The 15,065-nt window shown below is 40.2% G+C and overlaps 1 protein-coding gene across 1 annotated transcript in view; it reads right to left on the bottom strand.

Annotated features, from left to right (window-relative positions):
* The window catches only part of DTWD2 (DTW domain containing 2), a 79,960-nt gene that overhangs the window by 33,934 nt on the left and 30,961 nt on the right, over positions 1 to 15,065 (bottom strand). Inside the window, exons 3-4 of the mRNA XM_049771414.1 lie at positions 14,726 to 14,812; positions 12,351 to 12,543 (exon numbers count right to left, since the gene is read on the bottom strand). Coding sequence (XP_049627371.1) covers positions 12,351 to 12,543; positions 14,726 to 14,812 — 280 coding nt within the window. The remainder of the gene's footprint in view (positions 1 to 12,350; positions 12,544 to 14,725; positions 14,813 to 15,065) is intronic.

Raw genomic sequence — 15,065 nt, 5'->3', positions numbered from 1 at the left:
ATCTTGAAGGATCTCTCCTTCCTGGGAGCCGGGAGTCTAGCAGGAGGAGGTTTGGCAGTCCCCCGCCATTCCGGAGGCCTGCTTGGCCAGGCCTAGTGAGGTGCGGGACTTGCGTAACCCCAGAAGCCCTCTACTGCCTTGCTCCAGATCTCCTGGGCTTCCCCGGGAAACACACCTGGGCAAGCCAGTGAGTTGGTTCCCTTGGTGGAGCTTGAAGGTACCCTAGGCCTTCCCCCACTATCCATGCAGCTCGTTAGGGAGGGTCTGGGTGGGGCTCTGAACTTCTGGTCTCCCAGCTTCTTGAAGGATCTCTCCTTCCTGGGAGCCGGGAGTCTAGCAGGAGGAGGTGTGGCAGGCCCCCACCATGCCAGAGGCCTGCTTGGCCAGGCCTAGTGGGGGTGCGGGACTTGGATAACCCCAGCACCCCTCTACTGCCTTGCTCCAGATCTCCTGGGCTTCCCCGGGCCACACGCCTGGGCAATCCGGAGAGTTTGGTCCCTTGGTCGAGCTTGAAGGTACCCTAGGCCTTCCCCCACTTTCCATGCAGCTCTTTAGGGAGGGTCTGGGTGGGGCTCTGAACTTCTGCTCTCGCAGCTTCTTGAAGGATCTCTCCTTCCTGGGAGCCGGGAGTCTAGCAGGAGGAGGTTTGGCAGGACCCTGCCATGCCAGAGGCCTGCTTGGCCAGGCCTAGTGGGGGTTCAGGACTTGAGTAACACAAGCACCCCTCTACCGCCTTGCTCCAGATCTCCTGGGCTTCCCCGGGCCACACGCCTGGGCAAGCCGATGAGTTGGGTCCCTTGGTGGAGCTTGAAGGTACCCTAGGCCTTCCCCCACTATCCATGCAGCTCTTTAGGGAGGGTCTGGGTGAGGCTCTGAACTTCTGGTCTCCCAGCTTCTTGAAGGATCTCTCCTTCCTGGGAGCCGGGAGTCTAGCAGGAGGAGGTGTGGCAGGCCACCGCCATGCCAGAGGCCTGCTTGGCCAGGCCTAGTAGGGGTGCGGGACTTGGATAAACCCAGCACCCCTCTACCGCCTTGCTCCAGATCTCCTGGGCCTCCCCAGGCCACAAGCTTGGGCAAGCCGGTGAGTTGGGTCCCTTGGTGGAGCTTGAAGGTACCCTAGGCCTTCCCTCACTATCCATGCAGCTCCTTAGGGAGGGTCTGGGTGGGGCTCTGAACTTCTGGTCTCCCAGCTTCTTGAAGGATCTCTCCTTCCTGGGAGCCGGGAGTTTAGCAGGAGGAGGTTTGGCAGGCCCCCGCCATGCCAGAGGCCTGCTTGGCCAGGCCTAGTGGGGGTGCGGGACTTGAGTAACCCCAGCACCCCTCTATCACCTTGCTCCAGATCTCCTGGGCTTCCCCGGGAAACACACCTGGGCAAGCCGGTGAGTTGGTTCCCTTGGTGGAGCTTGAAGGTACCCTAGGCCTTCCCCCACTATCCATGCAGCTCGTTAGGGAGGGTCTGGGTGGGGCTCTGAACTTCTGGTCTCCCAGCTTCTTGAAGGATCTCTCCTTCCTGGGAGCCGAGAGTCTAGCAGGAGGAGGTGTGGCAGGCCCCCGCCATTCCAGAGGCCTGCTTGGCCAGGCCTAGTGGGGGTTCGGGACTTGAGTAACCCCAGCACCCCTCTACCGCCTTTCTCCAGATCTCCTGGACTTCCCCGGGCCACACGCCTGGGCAAGCCGGTGAGTTGGTTCCCTTGGTGGAGCTTGAAGGTACCCTAGGCCTTCCCCAACTATCCATGCAGCTCTTTAGGGAGGGTCTGGGTGGGGCTCTGAACTTCTGGTCTCCCAGCTTCTTGAAGGATCTCTCCTTCCTGGGAGCCGAGAGTCTAGCAGGAGGAGGTGTGGCAGGCCCCCGCCATGCCGGAGGCCTGCTTGGCCAGGCCTAGTGGGGGTTCGGGACTTGAGTAACCCCAGCACCCCTCTACCGCCTTTCTCCAGATCTCCTGGGCTTCCCCGGGCCACACGCCAGGGCAAGCCGGTGAGTTGGGTCCCTTGGTGGAGCTTGAAGGTACCCTAGGCCTTCCCCCACTATCCATGTGGCTCCTTAGGGAGGGTCTGGGTGGGGCTCTGAACTTCTGGTCTCCCAGCTTCTTGAAGGATCTCTCCTTTTGGGAGCCGGGAGTCTAGCAGGAGGAGGTTTGGCTGGCACTGGTAATCTCTGTCCAGTCTACATTTTCAAAATCACAAGAAAAAAGACAAAATCACAAGACAAAAGCACAAGAAACATTAATAGTACTCTCACAAGAAACATTAATAGTACTCTCACAAGAAACATTAATAGTACTCTCACAAGAAACATTAATAGTACTCTCACAAGAAACATTAATAGTACTCTCACAAGAAACATTAATAGTACTCTCACAAGAAACATTAATAGTACTCTCACAAGAAACATTAATAGTTCTCTCACAAGAAACATTAATAGTACTCTCACAAGAAACATTAATAGTACTCACTATCATTGAGTTATGTTTTTATGTATGCAGAATGTCCATTTTGTACTCTGCCCTTTTGCATACCCCTTCATAAGTTCATATTTCTCTTTAACTTCTTTAACTCCTATCATCATTACTCCTTTTTTACCCTTTCTAACTTAAGTACTGTTGAGTCCTAAGTCACAGACCAAAGTGGTGCCCTTGAGTAAACACCCACCCAACTATTTTAAAAGGCATAAAAAGGACACATATCTTTTCAACATTTTATGGGTGTTTTCTTTGACGGCTATAACTTTTGCTAAATACTTTCTTATACAGTGATGATCCCCCCCCCCCATGTTTTTTATCTTCTCTTTGTGAACTGCTCATTATGGAATTTGGTGTGAAAGAATCCCTCAGTTTAATACTTATGTTTGAACGAAGTCATGGGTCTTGTTGGAAATGTTCTTACGCCCCCATATATCTGATAGCACCACGTGGCTTTATATCTTGTTTGCGTAGGCACAGTAACATGGGAAAATACTATACATACCTATAAGTTCTTATCTAATAGAAATGGGAACACACAAATCTTGTAGTGCAATGAGACCTTACACCCTGAACATTGACATAAAGACCTGGCACAGGCCTCAGAAGAATGGGCATTCTCCATTTACCCCTTGATCTACAGAAGACATTTACAAAACATCCAAGGTTGTATATAACATCACCCGGAGGCATTCCTGTACCAGGGACGACCCTACAGCTGCTCTGACATCGATCTACTCAAAAGAGACACCCCTTAACACTGAGAAGACAACAAGAACAATGACCTGCTTACTGGACAGGGCTTGCTGTATTGCCCGTTAATGGTGAGGTTTGTCTATAACATCACCTGGAAGCAATCCTCTACCACGGAAGACCCTACCACTGCTCAGGCATGGTCCTGCTCAAAAGAGACTTCCCTAAACACTGAGAAGACTTAACAACAACGACCTGCTTACAGGACAGGGCTTCCTGCATTGCCCTTTCATGGTGAGGTGAAACGAGAAGGCACTCCACATCATGACTTCAATGTAGGACAAGCAGATTCCAGAATCTTTAATACAGAAACATGAGACCAACAACAGAGACTGTGTGATAAGTGTGTTTGCGCTACGGACAATGTCTTGGATCGAACGATAACTTGCCTGAGGCCTAGAGCTGGTCTTATGCCAGGAAACTTCGGGGGTAGGATCTCTTTGTATTTAGGCCAAGGTTATTCCTTTCCATGCCTCTCATATTTTGGTGGGCCTATGCAAACAACAATTGCCACTCTAACACCGTTTTTACTGTGCTCCTTTGACTCTAATTCTTAAAACGCACCCACTTAAAATTTGAGGTTAACTTAAGCTAATATGCATGTACATGGAAATGTAAAAAATACTATGCCTCTAATGTTTAAGGAGTTACGTAAGTTTGATGGCTTTAGATTGCCTTGTGTGCTGTTAAGAAATATTATAATGTGCTACAATATGGGAACTTGAGGGACAAAGTAATTGCACATGGATTCTGTTTTATTTATCTTAACTTTCTTTGGTGAAAGTTCAAAGTTAAGATATCAGCAAGGGGACTTCTTCTGATAATTATGTTATGGGTGATTGTCCTTCCACTGTAACTTTACCTTATCCTCTTTCTTTGCATCTTTTGTTCTCATAATTCAAAATAAAAAAATTATAAAAAAAAAAAAAAAGAAAGCAGAATTCCACATCCCATTAGCTCCAGAAGAGCCAGACCTTCTTTTGATTTTAAAAACCCAAAATGTTTAGAAGGGGCCACTACCATAAAAACACCAGCACCGGGGCTGGAGAGATAGCATGGAGGTAAGGCATTTGCCTTTCATGCACGAGGTCATCAGTTCGAATCCCAGCATCCCATATGGTCCCCCGTGCCTGCCAGGGGCAATTTCTGAGCATGAAGCCAGGAGTAACCCCTGAGCACTGCCGGGTGTGACCCAAAAACTACAAAAAAAAAAAAAAAAAAAAAAAAAAAAACACCAGCACCAATAAAAATGAAATGAATATCTGACAAACCAATTTGGCTGACAGAATTAGTGAAGGAACAGCTAAGTTTAGGACATATTGAACCATCTTTTACTCAATGGAATTCTCCGATATTCACTATAAAAAAGAAATCCGGTAAATAGAGACTTTTGATGGATCTTAAGAGCTGTAAATTTATCCATTGGCAAATTGCACACTGGTTTACCATCACCTGTATTTATTCCAAAGGAATGGCCACTAATTATAACTGATCTGAAAGACTACTTCTACCATATTCCTATCCACCCAGATGATAAAAAATGTTTTGCATTCTCAGTTCCTTCTCTCAATAACACCCATCCCTGCAGACATTTTCATTAGACTGTTCTCCCCCAAGGCATGTTGAATTCCCCAACAATGTGCCAGTTTTTTGTAGATAAGGTTTTGAGCCCTGCTCGTGAAAATTTTCCTCAAGTCATGATATTTCATTATACAGATGATATCTTGCTCACAATGAACAATGAAACAGATTTACAGGACTTACACTCTGATGTTATTGACTGTTTACAAACATCAGGACTGAAAATAGCTTTAGAAAAAATACAGATAATGCCACTATATCAATATTTGGGTTTTATTTTGGACCGGACGTCAATACATCCACAAAAAATTTCTATCAAAAAAGAAAACCTCAGAACGCTTAATGATTTTCAGAGACTTTTAGGTGACATAAATTGGCTCCGCCCTGCACTAGGAATCCCGAATACAGAGTTGTCTTATCCGTTTAAAACTTTGGAAGGTGACCCTGCTTTAGTTAGCCCGAGAAAATTAACAACAGCTGCCAAAAATGAATTGGACATCTTCTTGAGCAGATTACAAAAATCGTTTCTCTTAAGATTCATCCCAGGAGAAAAGGTATTTCTGTTAATCTTCCCTACTATAGAAACCCCCACAGGGGCCTTATGTAACAGTCAGGACCTTTGGAATGGGTGTATTTACATAACAAACAGCCTCGCTCAGTTGTCCCCTACTTGCAACTGATTTCAGAGATTATTATCAAGGCAAGACTCAGATCTACCTTTACTAGGTTTTGACCCATATAAAATAGTTTTGCCAATACCAAAAAAGAAAATTGAGTCAATATTGCCAATTAATGAATCTCCACAAAGGGCCCTCTCAGATTTCACAGGAGAAATATCCTCCCATTATCCAGCAGGAAAAACTTGGGACTTTTTAAAGAAAACTCAGTTTGTTATTTCTTCAATTGTTTGGGATTCCCCTATTCCCAATGCCAAAGTTTTTTACATCAATGGATCCCAAAATGGAAAAGGAGGAATAACCGGAGACAACATTAATATGACCATAGATACCAAATATAAATCTGCACAGAAAGTTGAATTAGCAACGTTAATTTACCTATTAGAAAATGTATCTGAAGCCATGAATATAGCTTCTGATTCTTTGTATGTGGTAAATTTATGTCATGTGATAGCCACTGCTTCCCTTAATGCTAATAACCCAATCATACAGAACTTACTTAAACAATTGCAGCAGCTTCTTCAAAAATTAACTGAGGCCATCTTCATCAGGCATATTAGAGCACACTCAGGATTTCCAGGACTGATGGCTCAAGGAAATAAAACTGCTGACTTGCTAGCAATGCCTATATTTAGGCACCTGTAGAGGAACATTCAGCCCTACACATAAATGCTTGACGTTTACATGTGAATTACCAAATTCCATGGAGGCAAGCTAGAGAAATTGTAGAAAACTGCAACATAAGTGCACCGGTAACAAAAAAAGACTCATATAGCAGGAGCAAACCCAAGAGGCTTACAGTCTAACGGACTTTGGCAAATGGATATAACTCAAACAGATTTATTTCCAAGAAAACCTCATCTTCATGTTGTGGTGGACACTTATTCTCGGTTTATGTGGGCAATTCCTATGTATTCTCAAAAATCTAAGGCTGTTTGTAGTTTTCTTTTACAATGTTTTTCTGTGATGGGTATTCCATATTCTATAAAAACTGATAATGGGCCAGCCTATGTTAGCAAAACTTTTGAATTTTTTTGTAAAGAATGGCAGATAAGACATCTCAAAGGAATTCCTTACAATTGTAGGGGACAGGCCACTGTAGAAAGGACTCACAGAACCTTAAAAACTCAATTGCAAAAAAATAGAAAAAGAGGTTTACCACCAACGGATTTGATATCTTTGACTCTTATCACACTAAATTAAACTTACCCCAAGGGGAAAGTTACACTGCAGTGGAAAGACATTTTAAAGAAGATATTCAGAGACAAGAAACAACCCATAAACCTATTTGGATAAAGGAGGATGAAAAATGCATAGCTGGATATCTTCTCCTAAGAGGAAGGGGGTATGCCTATGATTCTACAAATGACAACCCTTCCAAGATATTTTGAGTTCCATTATGCCTTGTTAGAAATCGGGCTAGCACAAATGATCAGGTTCAGACTATAAACTCCCCTTCAGAGCAAAAACAGAATACTCAAGACACTAACAACAGTAATATTGCTGAGGTCTCTGGGGCAGGGAACAAGGATTTAGCTGCCACACGCCATACATTGAGTGAGACTGACGGTAGTGATAAACCCTTACACTCCGAGATGCAAAAGGAAAGATAGGAACCTGTCTTAACTGGGCTCCAAAATATAGGAAACTCTTGCTACATGAACTCAATATTGCAATGCTTGTATAATATTTCAGATTTGACTCAGTATTTTCATCAAGTTCATTATTAAAAGGATATTAACAAGAAAAATCCAATGGGGCATAAAGGTAAATTAGACGAAGAATTTGGTCGGCTCATCAAAACCATGTGAAATGGATTTCATAGATATATTAACCCTGAAAGCTTCAAAGTGGACCCGGAGAGATAGCACAGCGGTGTTTGCCTTGCAAGCAGCCGATCCAGAACCAAAGGTGGTTGGTTCGAATCCCCGTGTCCCATATGGTCCCCCATGCTGCCAGGAGCTATTTCTGAGCAGACAGCCAGGAGTAACCCCTGAGCAGCACCGAGTGTGGTCCAAAAACCAAAAAAAAAAAAAAAAAAGATTCAAAGTAACAATTTTTTTACTTAATGACCAGTTTTCTGGACATAATCAGCAGGATCCACATGAACTACTGATGTTTCTAGTAGAGGGACTACATCAGGACTTGCTTACTGTAAATCTAATGACAGACAAAACTACACATCTCATGGAAAATGAAAATTATGAACAATTTAGTCCAGAACACCAAAAGGCTCACAAATCTATTATTTATGATCTCTTTAAAGGACAATTCAAATCTATACTCCAGTGTCTCACATGCCACCAAAAGTCTGAGGTTTATGAGACATTTGTTCATTTGTCTCTGGCTGTTACATCTACAGATAAATGTACATTATAGGAATGCCCCTCTGAATTTTTTAAAGACGAAGAGTTAAGGAATGACAACAAAGTTCAGTGCAACAGCTGCAAAACTAGAAGGAATTTTTCAAAGAAAACGTACTTATGGAAACTGCCACCAGTACTTATAATACACTTGAAACTTTTGCTTTTGATTGCAAACAAATAAAAAAAATTGCACACTTATGTGATTTTTCTATAGAAGACCTCAATTTAGTAGAATTCACTTCAGAGAATAAAAGCAAGATTAAGAAATACAACTTATCAGTGTCAAACCATTATGGTAAAGTTCACTATGGACACTGTACTTCATACTGTAAAATTGCTACAAAACAACACTGGATCGACAGGGACCCCAAGCCCCAGCGGAGAACGGACGGATTGGAGAGTGCCCCTCACCCACGTGGGCGCCCGTCCCAGAGACAGGGACCCCAAGCCTGAGTGGAGAGCGGACTGGGTAAGTCCCTTCCACCCATGTGGACTCCAGCCCTGCAGCAGCGCGGCAATCCAAGCAAGCTGCCCCAGGGACCCCAAGCCCGAGTGGAAGGTAGGAGGGGGGAGGAGAATTTGAATTTGGCAATAATTAGATATGTCACATAAACTAATAAAAAGCTCTATATAAACACAAGAGAGTTTTCATGAAAATGTCTTACCAGTGAGTGATACCAACCATGTTCTGCTTATCAATTAAAAAATAAAGCTTTAGGAGAATTAAAGGCAGTAAAATATGGGTATGCTAGGGTTGATTCTGCTGACTTAGCTCACGAGGTGAGTGTCTACTATCACCACTGCTCCCAGTCCAAACCTCCCAAATCTGTGCACTGGGTCCAAGAGAACATCCTTCCCTGAATACAAACAGACCCATTCTTGAGTAGAGGGTATAGGAGCAGCTCTGCTCCCTTGCTAAAATCTTTAAACAAACTCTCAAGAATAAGGATAGACAAATGTTTTCTGGAAATACATTTTTGAAGAAAGCCAGAAACTTCTGCAAACATTACTGCATTCACCTCAGGTTTATTCCTAGCAAAAGTCAAGAGTCTCCTGTGTAAAATTCCAATGAGGGCAAAGATTCATTGCCAAATGGTCTGGATATATTAGAAATCCAGATTGAAAGGAAGCCAAGTTAATGGATTTGTATTACAAATCCTTCATTCTTCAATTATGTTAGTATAAAGGTCACATATGGTTACCTGCTTATTTCCTTTTTATTTTTCTTTGTAAAGTTAAGTTAAACTTTGAATCTAAAATCTTGTTTTTCCCTTTTTTGCCAGATTATTTTTCAAGGCATTCTTTCAGATATTTGCAACAAAATTGTGAAATTTATTTGGATTGGATTTTTAATTTTGTTTTTTTGGTTTGGTTGGTTGGTTGGTTGGTTTGGTTGGGTACCACATCCAGCACTGCTGGGAGGAGATATCCTTGGTCCTGGCTCAATGTTGCAGTGCTGTTTCTGGTGATGCTCAAGTAAGCATGTAGATGGAACCCAGGCCTGCTGAATGTAAAGCATGCATTCAGTCCTCTGAGTTCTCTCACCAATCCATAGAGCAAAATTTTTGCACTGTTACTATGAATCAACTAAACTAAAATAGTTAACATGAATTTGCAACAAGAAAAGGAGAAAAAACAGGGGCCAAAGCGATAGCACAGCATTCGGGCATTTGTCTTGCACATGGCTGATCCAGGATGGACTTCAGTTTAATCCCCAGTCTCCCATATGGTCCCTCAAGCCAAGAGCAATTTCTGAGCACATAGCCAGGAGTAACCCCTGAGTCACTAGATGTGGCCCAAAACTAAATAAAGAAGAAGAAAAAAAAAAGAAGAAAAAAAAGGAAGTATGTTGCTATATGCATAATAATGGTTATAAGTGACGAATTACATTTATAAATAAAACTGAATTCATTCTAACTATATTATTCCTAGATTAGGGAAACTTTAGTAAGAACTGACTGATGTAAACTGCCCTTTTATGTTCTAGAATCATTAAAATATTTATATAGTAAACTGACTGAAGAAACAGGAAAAGACTAAAGACCATTTACAAACAACTGATGAACAAGTCTATAGTTATCTGTGGTAGTTTGGGTCTTTAGAAAAAGGTTCTTTTTTAAAGCGAACTCAGACCCCCAGCTAACACCAGTTACGAAGATAAAATCCAAATGGATTAAAGACCGTGATATCGGACCTGAAACCATAAGGTATATAGAACATGTAGGTAAAATACTCCATGACATTGAGACTAAAGGCATCTTTAAGGAGGAAACAGCACTCTCCAAACAAGTGGAAGCAAAGATAAACAAATGGGACTATATTAAGCTGAGAAGCTCCTGCACATTAAAGGAAATAGTGCTCAGGATACAGAGCCACCCACGGAGTGGGAGAAACTATTCACCTAATACCCATCAGATAAGGGACTAATATCCAAAATATACAAGGCACTAACAGAACTTTACAAGAAAAAAAATCTAATCCCATCAAAAAATGGGAAGAAGAAATGGACAGACACTTCCTCAAAGAAGAAATACAAATGGCCAAAAGGCACATGAAAAAATGTTCCACATCACTAATCATTAGGGAGATGCAAATCAAAACAACTATGAGGTACCACCTCACACCACAGAGAATGGCACACATCACAAAGAACAAGAAGAAGCAGTGCTGGCGGGGATGTGGAGAGAGAGGAACTCTTATTCATTGCTGGTGGGAAGGCCATCTAGTCCAACCTTTATGTAAAGCAACATGGAGATTCCTCCAAAAACTGGAAATTGAGCTAACATACGATCCAGCTATACCACTCCTAGTGATATACCCTAGGAACACAAAAATACAATACAAAAATCCCTTTCTCACACCTATATTCATTACAGCACTGTTTACAATAGTCAGACTCTGAAAACAACCAAGATGCCCTTCAACAGATGAGTAGCTAAAGATACTATGGTACATATACACAATGGAATATTACTCAGCAGTCAGGAAAGATGAAGTCATGAAATTTTCCTATATATGGATGTACATGGAATCTACTATGCTGAGTGAAATAAGTCAGAGGGAGAGAGATAGACGCAGAATAGTCTCACTCATTGATGGATTTTAAGAAAAATGTAAGACATTTTTGCAATAATTCTCAGAGACAAAAGAGAAGAGGGCTGCAACATCCAGCTCACGACATGAAGCTCACCACAAAGAGTTGTGAGTGCAATTAGAGAAATAACTACATTGAGAACTACATAACAATGGTGATGAATGAGGGAAGTAGAAAGCCTGTCTAGAGTACAGGTGAGGGTGGGGTCGGGAGGAGGGAGATTTAGGACATTGGTGATGGGAATGTTGCACTGGTGATGGGGGGTGTTCTTTATATATGACAAACCCAACTATAATCATATTTGTAATCAAGGTATTTTAATAAATATATTAATAAAAAAAGAAAAAGGTTCTTTTTCATTCGTCTACTTTGCCCAGCCACACATTCCAACTGACCCACTGATAACAACAGTTAATACCTTTTTTTTTTTAATAATTTTTATTGTGACCAATGTGAATTACAAGTCTTTCACATTATATTTAAGGTACATAGTGACAGTAAATCGGGGCCATTCCCACCACCAGTGTTGTCCTCCCTAGATATCTTTTCAGAAGAGAATTTTGGGGCCCCTTGAGGTAGATGTCAAGAAGTGAAATTAATTGCCAGGTCACATAAAATTTAATCCAACTGTTTTAATAAGCATCCATATTGTTCTCCCAAAAAGCTGGAAAAACATAAGTGTCCAAAAGCAGATGACTGGGTAAAGAAACTATGGCACACAGTGTAATACTACTTGACTACAAGGAAAGACAATGATGTTGAAACACTGTACACCTCAAATTCAATAACAAGTAACTTGGTAACTTTGTAAGCCATGGTGATTTAATTAAAAAGAAAAGACAAAGTCCTGCTATTCACTGCTATATGGGTTGATCTGAAAGAATTAACAATTCAATACTATTAAATAAAATTTAGGTTTAAGCTACATAGCAAAGGAATTCATTCTAAGAACACAATAATGGTTGATTTAATCAGGAAACATCATCCTCACTAATTACAACTAATTGAAGGATAAACCATATGATAATAATGAAAATAAAAAAGTATTTCAAGATAAATAAAAATTTAATTATTCCTAATAGAATAAATTGATTTAGCTTTCAAATAATTGTAAATATTACTTCTTAATAAAGCATCAATATGCTTAGAAAAAATTATAATTTATAACTTAATGTCTGAGGGAAGAAATATTACTAAATGACTAAGCTATGATGAAGTTTGATGGTACAAATTGAAAGCAACAAATTTGAAACTTTCTACAAATGTATTGAAATAATTATTCACACATACTATCAAATTAATATGATCAAATGATATATACTATCAAATTAATATATTAATAACATATATGTATATCATCTCACAGAAAACATTTACAAACTGTACATTTGTATCTGTTCAATGTTATAAAACTAGTTACCTGTTTGGGAAGTCGAAACAAAGAATTCTTATAGAAAATATCCTTAGCTTGAGTCCATGTACCATCAATGATAATGATTGTAGAAGGATAAATAGGAGAATCTACTATAAATTCTTCCAAATTAGCAGCTTCAGCTCCTGGATATAATATTAAGGTACCAGACTTCTGACAAATAGATGAAAGTTCAGGATCTCTATGAGTTTAAAAATAATATTTATTAGCTTGTGTAGACAAAAGAGGCTTTATTGTTCTTCCCAAACTTCATTCAAAAAGTAAGGTATCAGAGATGGCACTGGAGATGGCCTAGCATCAAAACAACCAGGAGTAGGGGAAGGAGATAATGACAATATACAGCATCTTACTCACTAATACATGGCATTTTATAAAAAAAAAAAATCTGTAACCAATACCACATTTAACAACGTTCTATAAAAGCAGGGTCAAGGTAAAGATACTGGCTTTCATAATTCCTAATATATACTGTACTTACTGCAGTGAGTACAAATTCAATAGGCGAAGAACAGAAATAAAGGTACTCAGAACACAAAATATTCTAGACAAACTAATTTCTACAACAACTGAATTTAGAAAATCACTAATAAAGGATTAAAATGCAAAACACAATCATATTCTTACACATTAGAGCAAAAACTCAAAATTATTTTCAATTTTTCATCTGTAAGTGTACTAAAAGAAATACCCCTTAATTCATTTCCCTATGTAACAGCAGATCCTCTACCGAAAGTCCAAATCAGTATCATAAATTACGGTACCTCAATCAAAACAAAAAATAGAACAAAACAAATAAAAAAGAAATAAAAGCTATCAGAGTGACCCACTGAGAAAGCAGTAGCACATTAGGTAGTACAGGGACTGAGGAGAAATATTAAATCTAATATAAAATGACTATATTAAGGGTACTTTTCACAAAAGTGAAATGAACAGCAAATATATATGATTTTTAGGCGGAATATAGTTCGTTATAGAATTCAGATAATGACATCATTCCTTTGTTTTTCTATTTGATCTATAGTTTGAAAGAATATTATGTTGAGGGAAAAGAAAGAATTTAATTATTTTTTACTACTCCCCACATTTAGGGCTGGAGTTATAGCACAGAGCTGATGGTGCTTTCCTTGCATGTGGCTTACCCAGCTCACTCCTGAGTAGTAGTATATGGTTCCCAGACCCCACTTAAGTTATTCCTGAGCACACTAAGCCTAAAAATCACTGGCTGGAGTCACCAAGACCAAACAGTTATAAGACCACTAAGTAATAAACTAGACACAGAAGGGACCACGCATTCTAGCAGCCCCGGGAGGGCTGGGGGGAGGAATGGAGGATATGGGAGGCAGGATGGGAGCGGTTGTGGGAGGACAATTCGGTGGTGGGAATCTCCCTGATTCAATGTAAATATGTACCTGGAATATTACTGTGAACGATATGTAAGCCACTATAACTAAAATAAAAATTATATTAAAAAAATATTAAACTTGAAAATATTCACACAAAAAAATCACTGGATGTGCCCCCAAACAACATAGAATGTTTTGAATAAGATCATTTGGTGGCCGGAAATGTACACTGGTGAAGATTGTTGTACATTGTATGACTGTAACTCAATCATGAATAACTTCATCTCTGGGGGGGGGAACTAGTATAAACAACCTTGTAACTGTGGTATTTAAATAAAAAAACTTAAGGCAAAATACAAAATAAGATGAAGAAAACTATTTTAGATATATGTGTAAATATTGTCTTTGTAAAAGATGCAGTAAATAATAATTGCAAGTTATTATCATTACTATTATTAGAGCTTGGATAACAGGCATAGTAATGATACTGTTTATGGTTTTGATATAAAGATGATATCCTTCACCATCACTGACCTTATGTTACTTCTAGTCTCCCTCTTCCCCAAGCCCTTTGACCCCCACTTGATAAGTGCATTTTGTCATTCAAGTCAAGGGTTTGTCATCAATTTGGTTCTCTATATATTAGGTCATCTAGTTTATCCTCTTCCCCCGAGAAAATAATTACTTTAAAAGAAGGAGAGAGAGAGAGAGAGAGAGAGAGAGAGAGAGAGAGAGAGAGAGAGAGAGAGAGAGAGAGAGAGAGAATTGTCTGACCTAGAGTCTGAGGCAGGCAGGAGAAAGGGCAAGGAGGAGGGTGGGAGGGAAATTAGAGCATTAGTTGGGAGGAAATGTAACTGGTAAAGGGTTTAGGACATTATATGACTGAAACTCAATCATGAACAACTTTGTAACTGTATGTCACAGTAAGTCCATTTAAAATATTATTAAAAAATAAATACATTGAGTAACAAATTAGAAAATATATAAAATAATTACTTTAAATTTCCTAAAAACATTTACCTTTCTTCACTGAAGCGCCGTCCAATCTTGACTTTACACTTTTCCTGGGGCAGACATGCTGCTAGCAGAGGAACTGTCCGCAACACTCTGTTTCCCTTTATTTAAAAATAAAACACAAATTTTCACTTAGACATACACATTTCTAAAACTTTCAAGTTGAAGATGATTCATAATATTATATAAAAATTTACCAGTCCTTTCTTCTTTTGGTTTTGGTTTTGGTTTTGGCCAGATGGAACTGGAAAGAGATGCCAGAGACTAAACCCATATTGGCGGGGTGCAAGGCAAACTGAGCCATCTCACCAGCCTGTTTTCTATAATTAACCTTTTAATAAAAAGT

Source organism: Suncus etruscus, chromosome 4 (genome assembly GCF_024139225.1).
Source record: "Suncus etruscus isolate mSunEtr1 chromosome 4, mSunEtr1.pri.cur, whole genome shotgun sequence".
NCBI classification, from domain to species: domain Eukaryota; kingdom Metazoa; phylum Chordata; class Mammalia; order Eulipotyphla; family Soricidae; genus Suncus; species Suncus etruscus.
The sequence above is the reverse complement of the archived record's forward strand: the minus strand, read 5'-3'. Positions and strand labels throughout refer to the sequence as shown.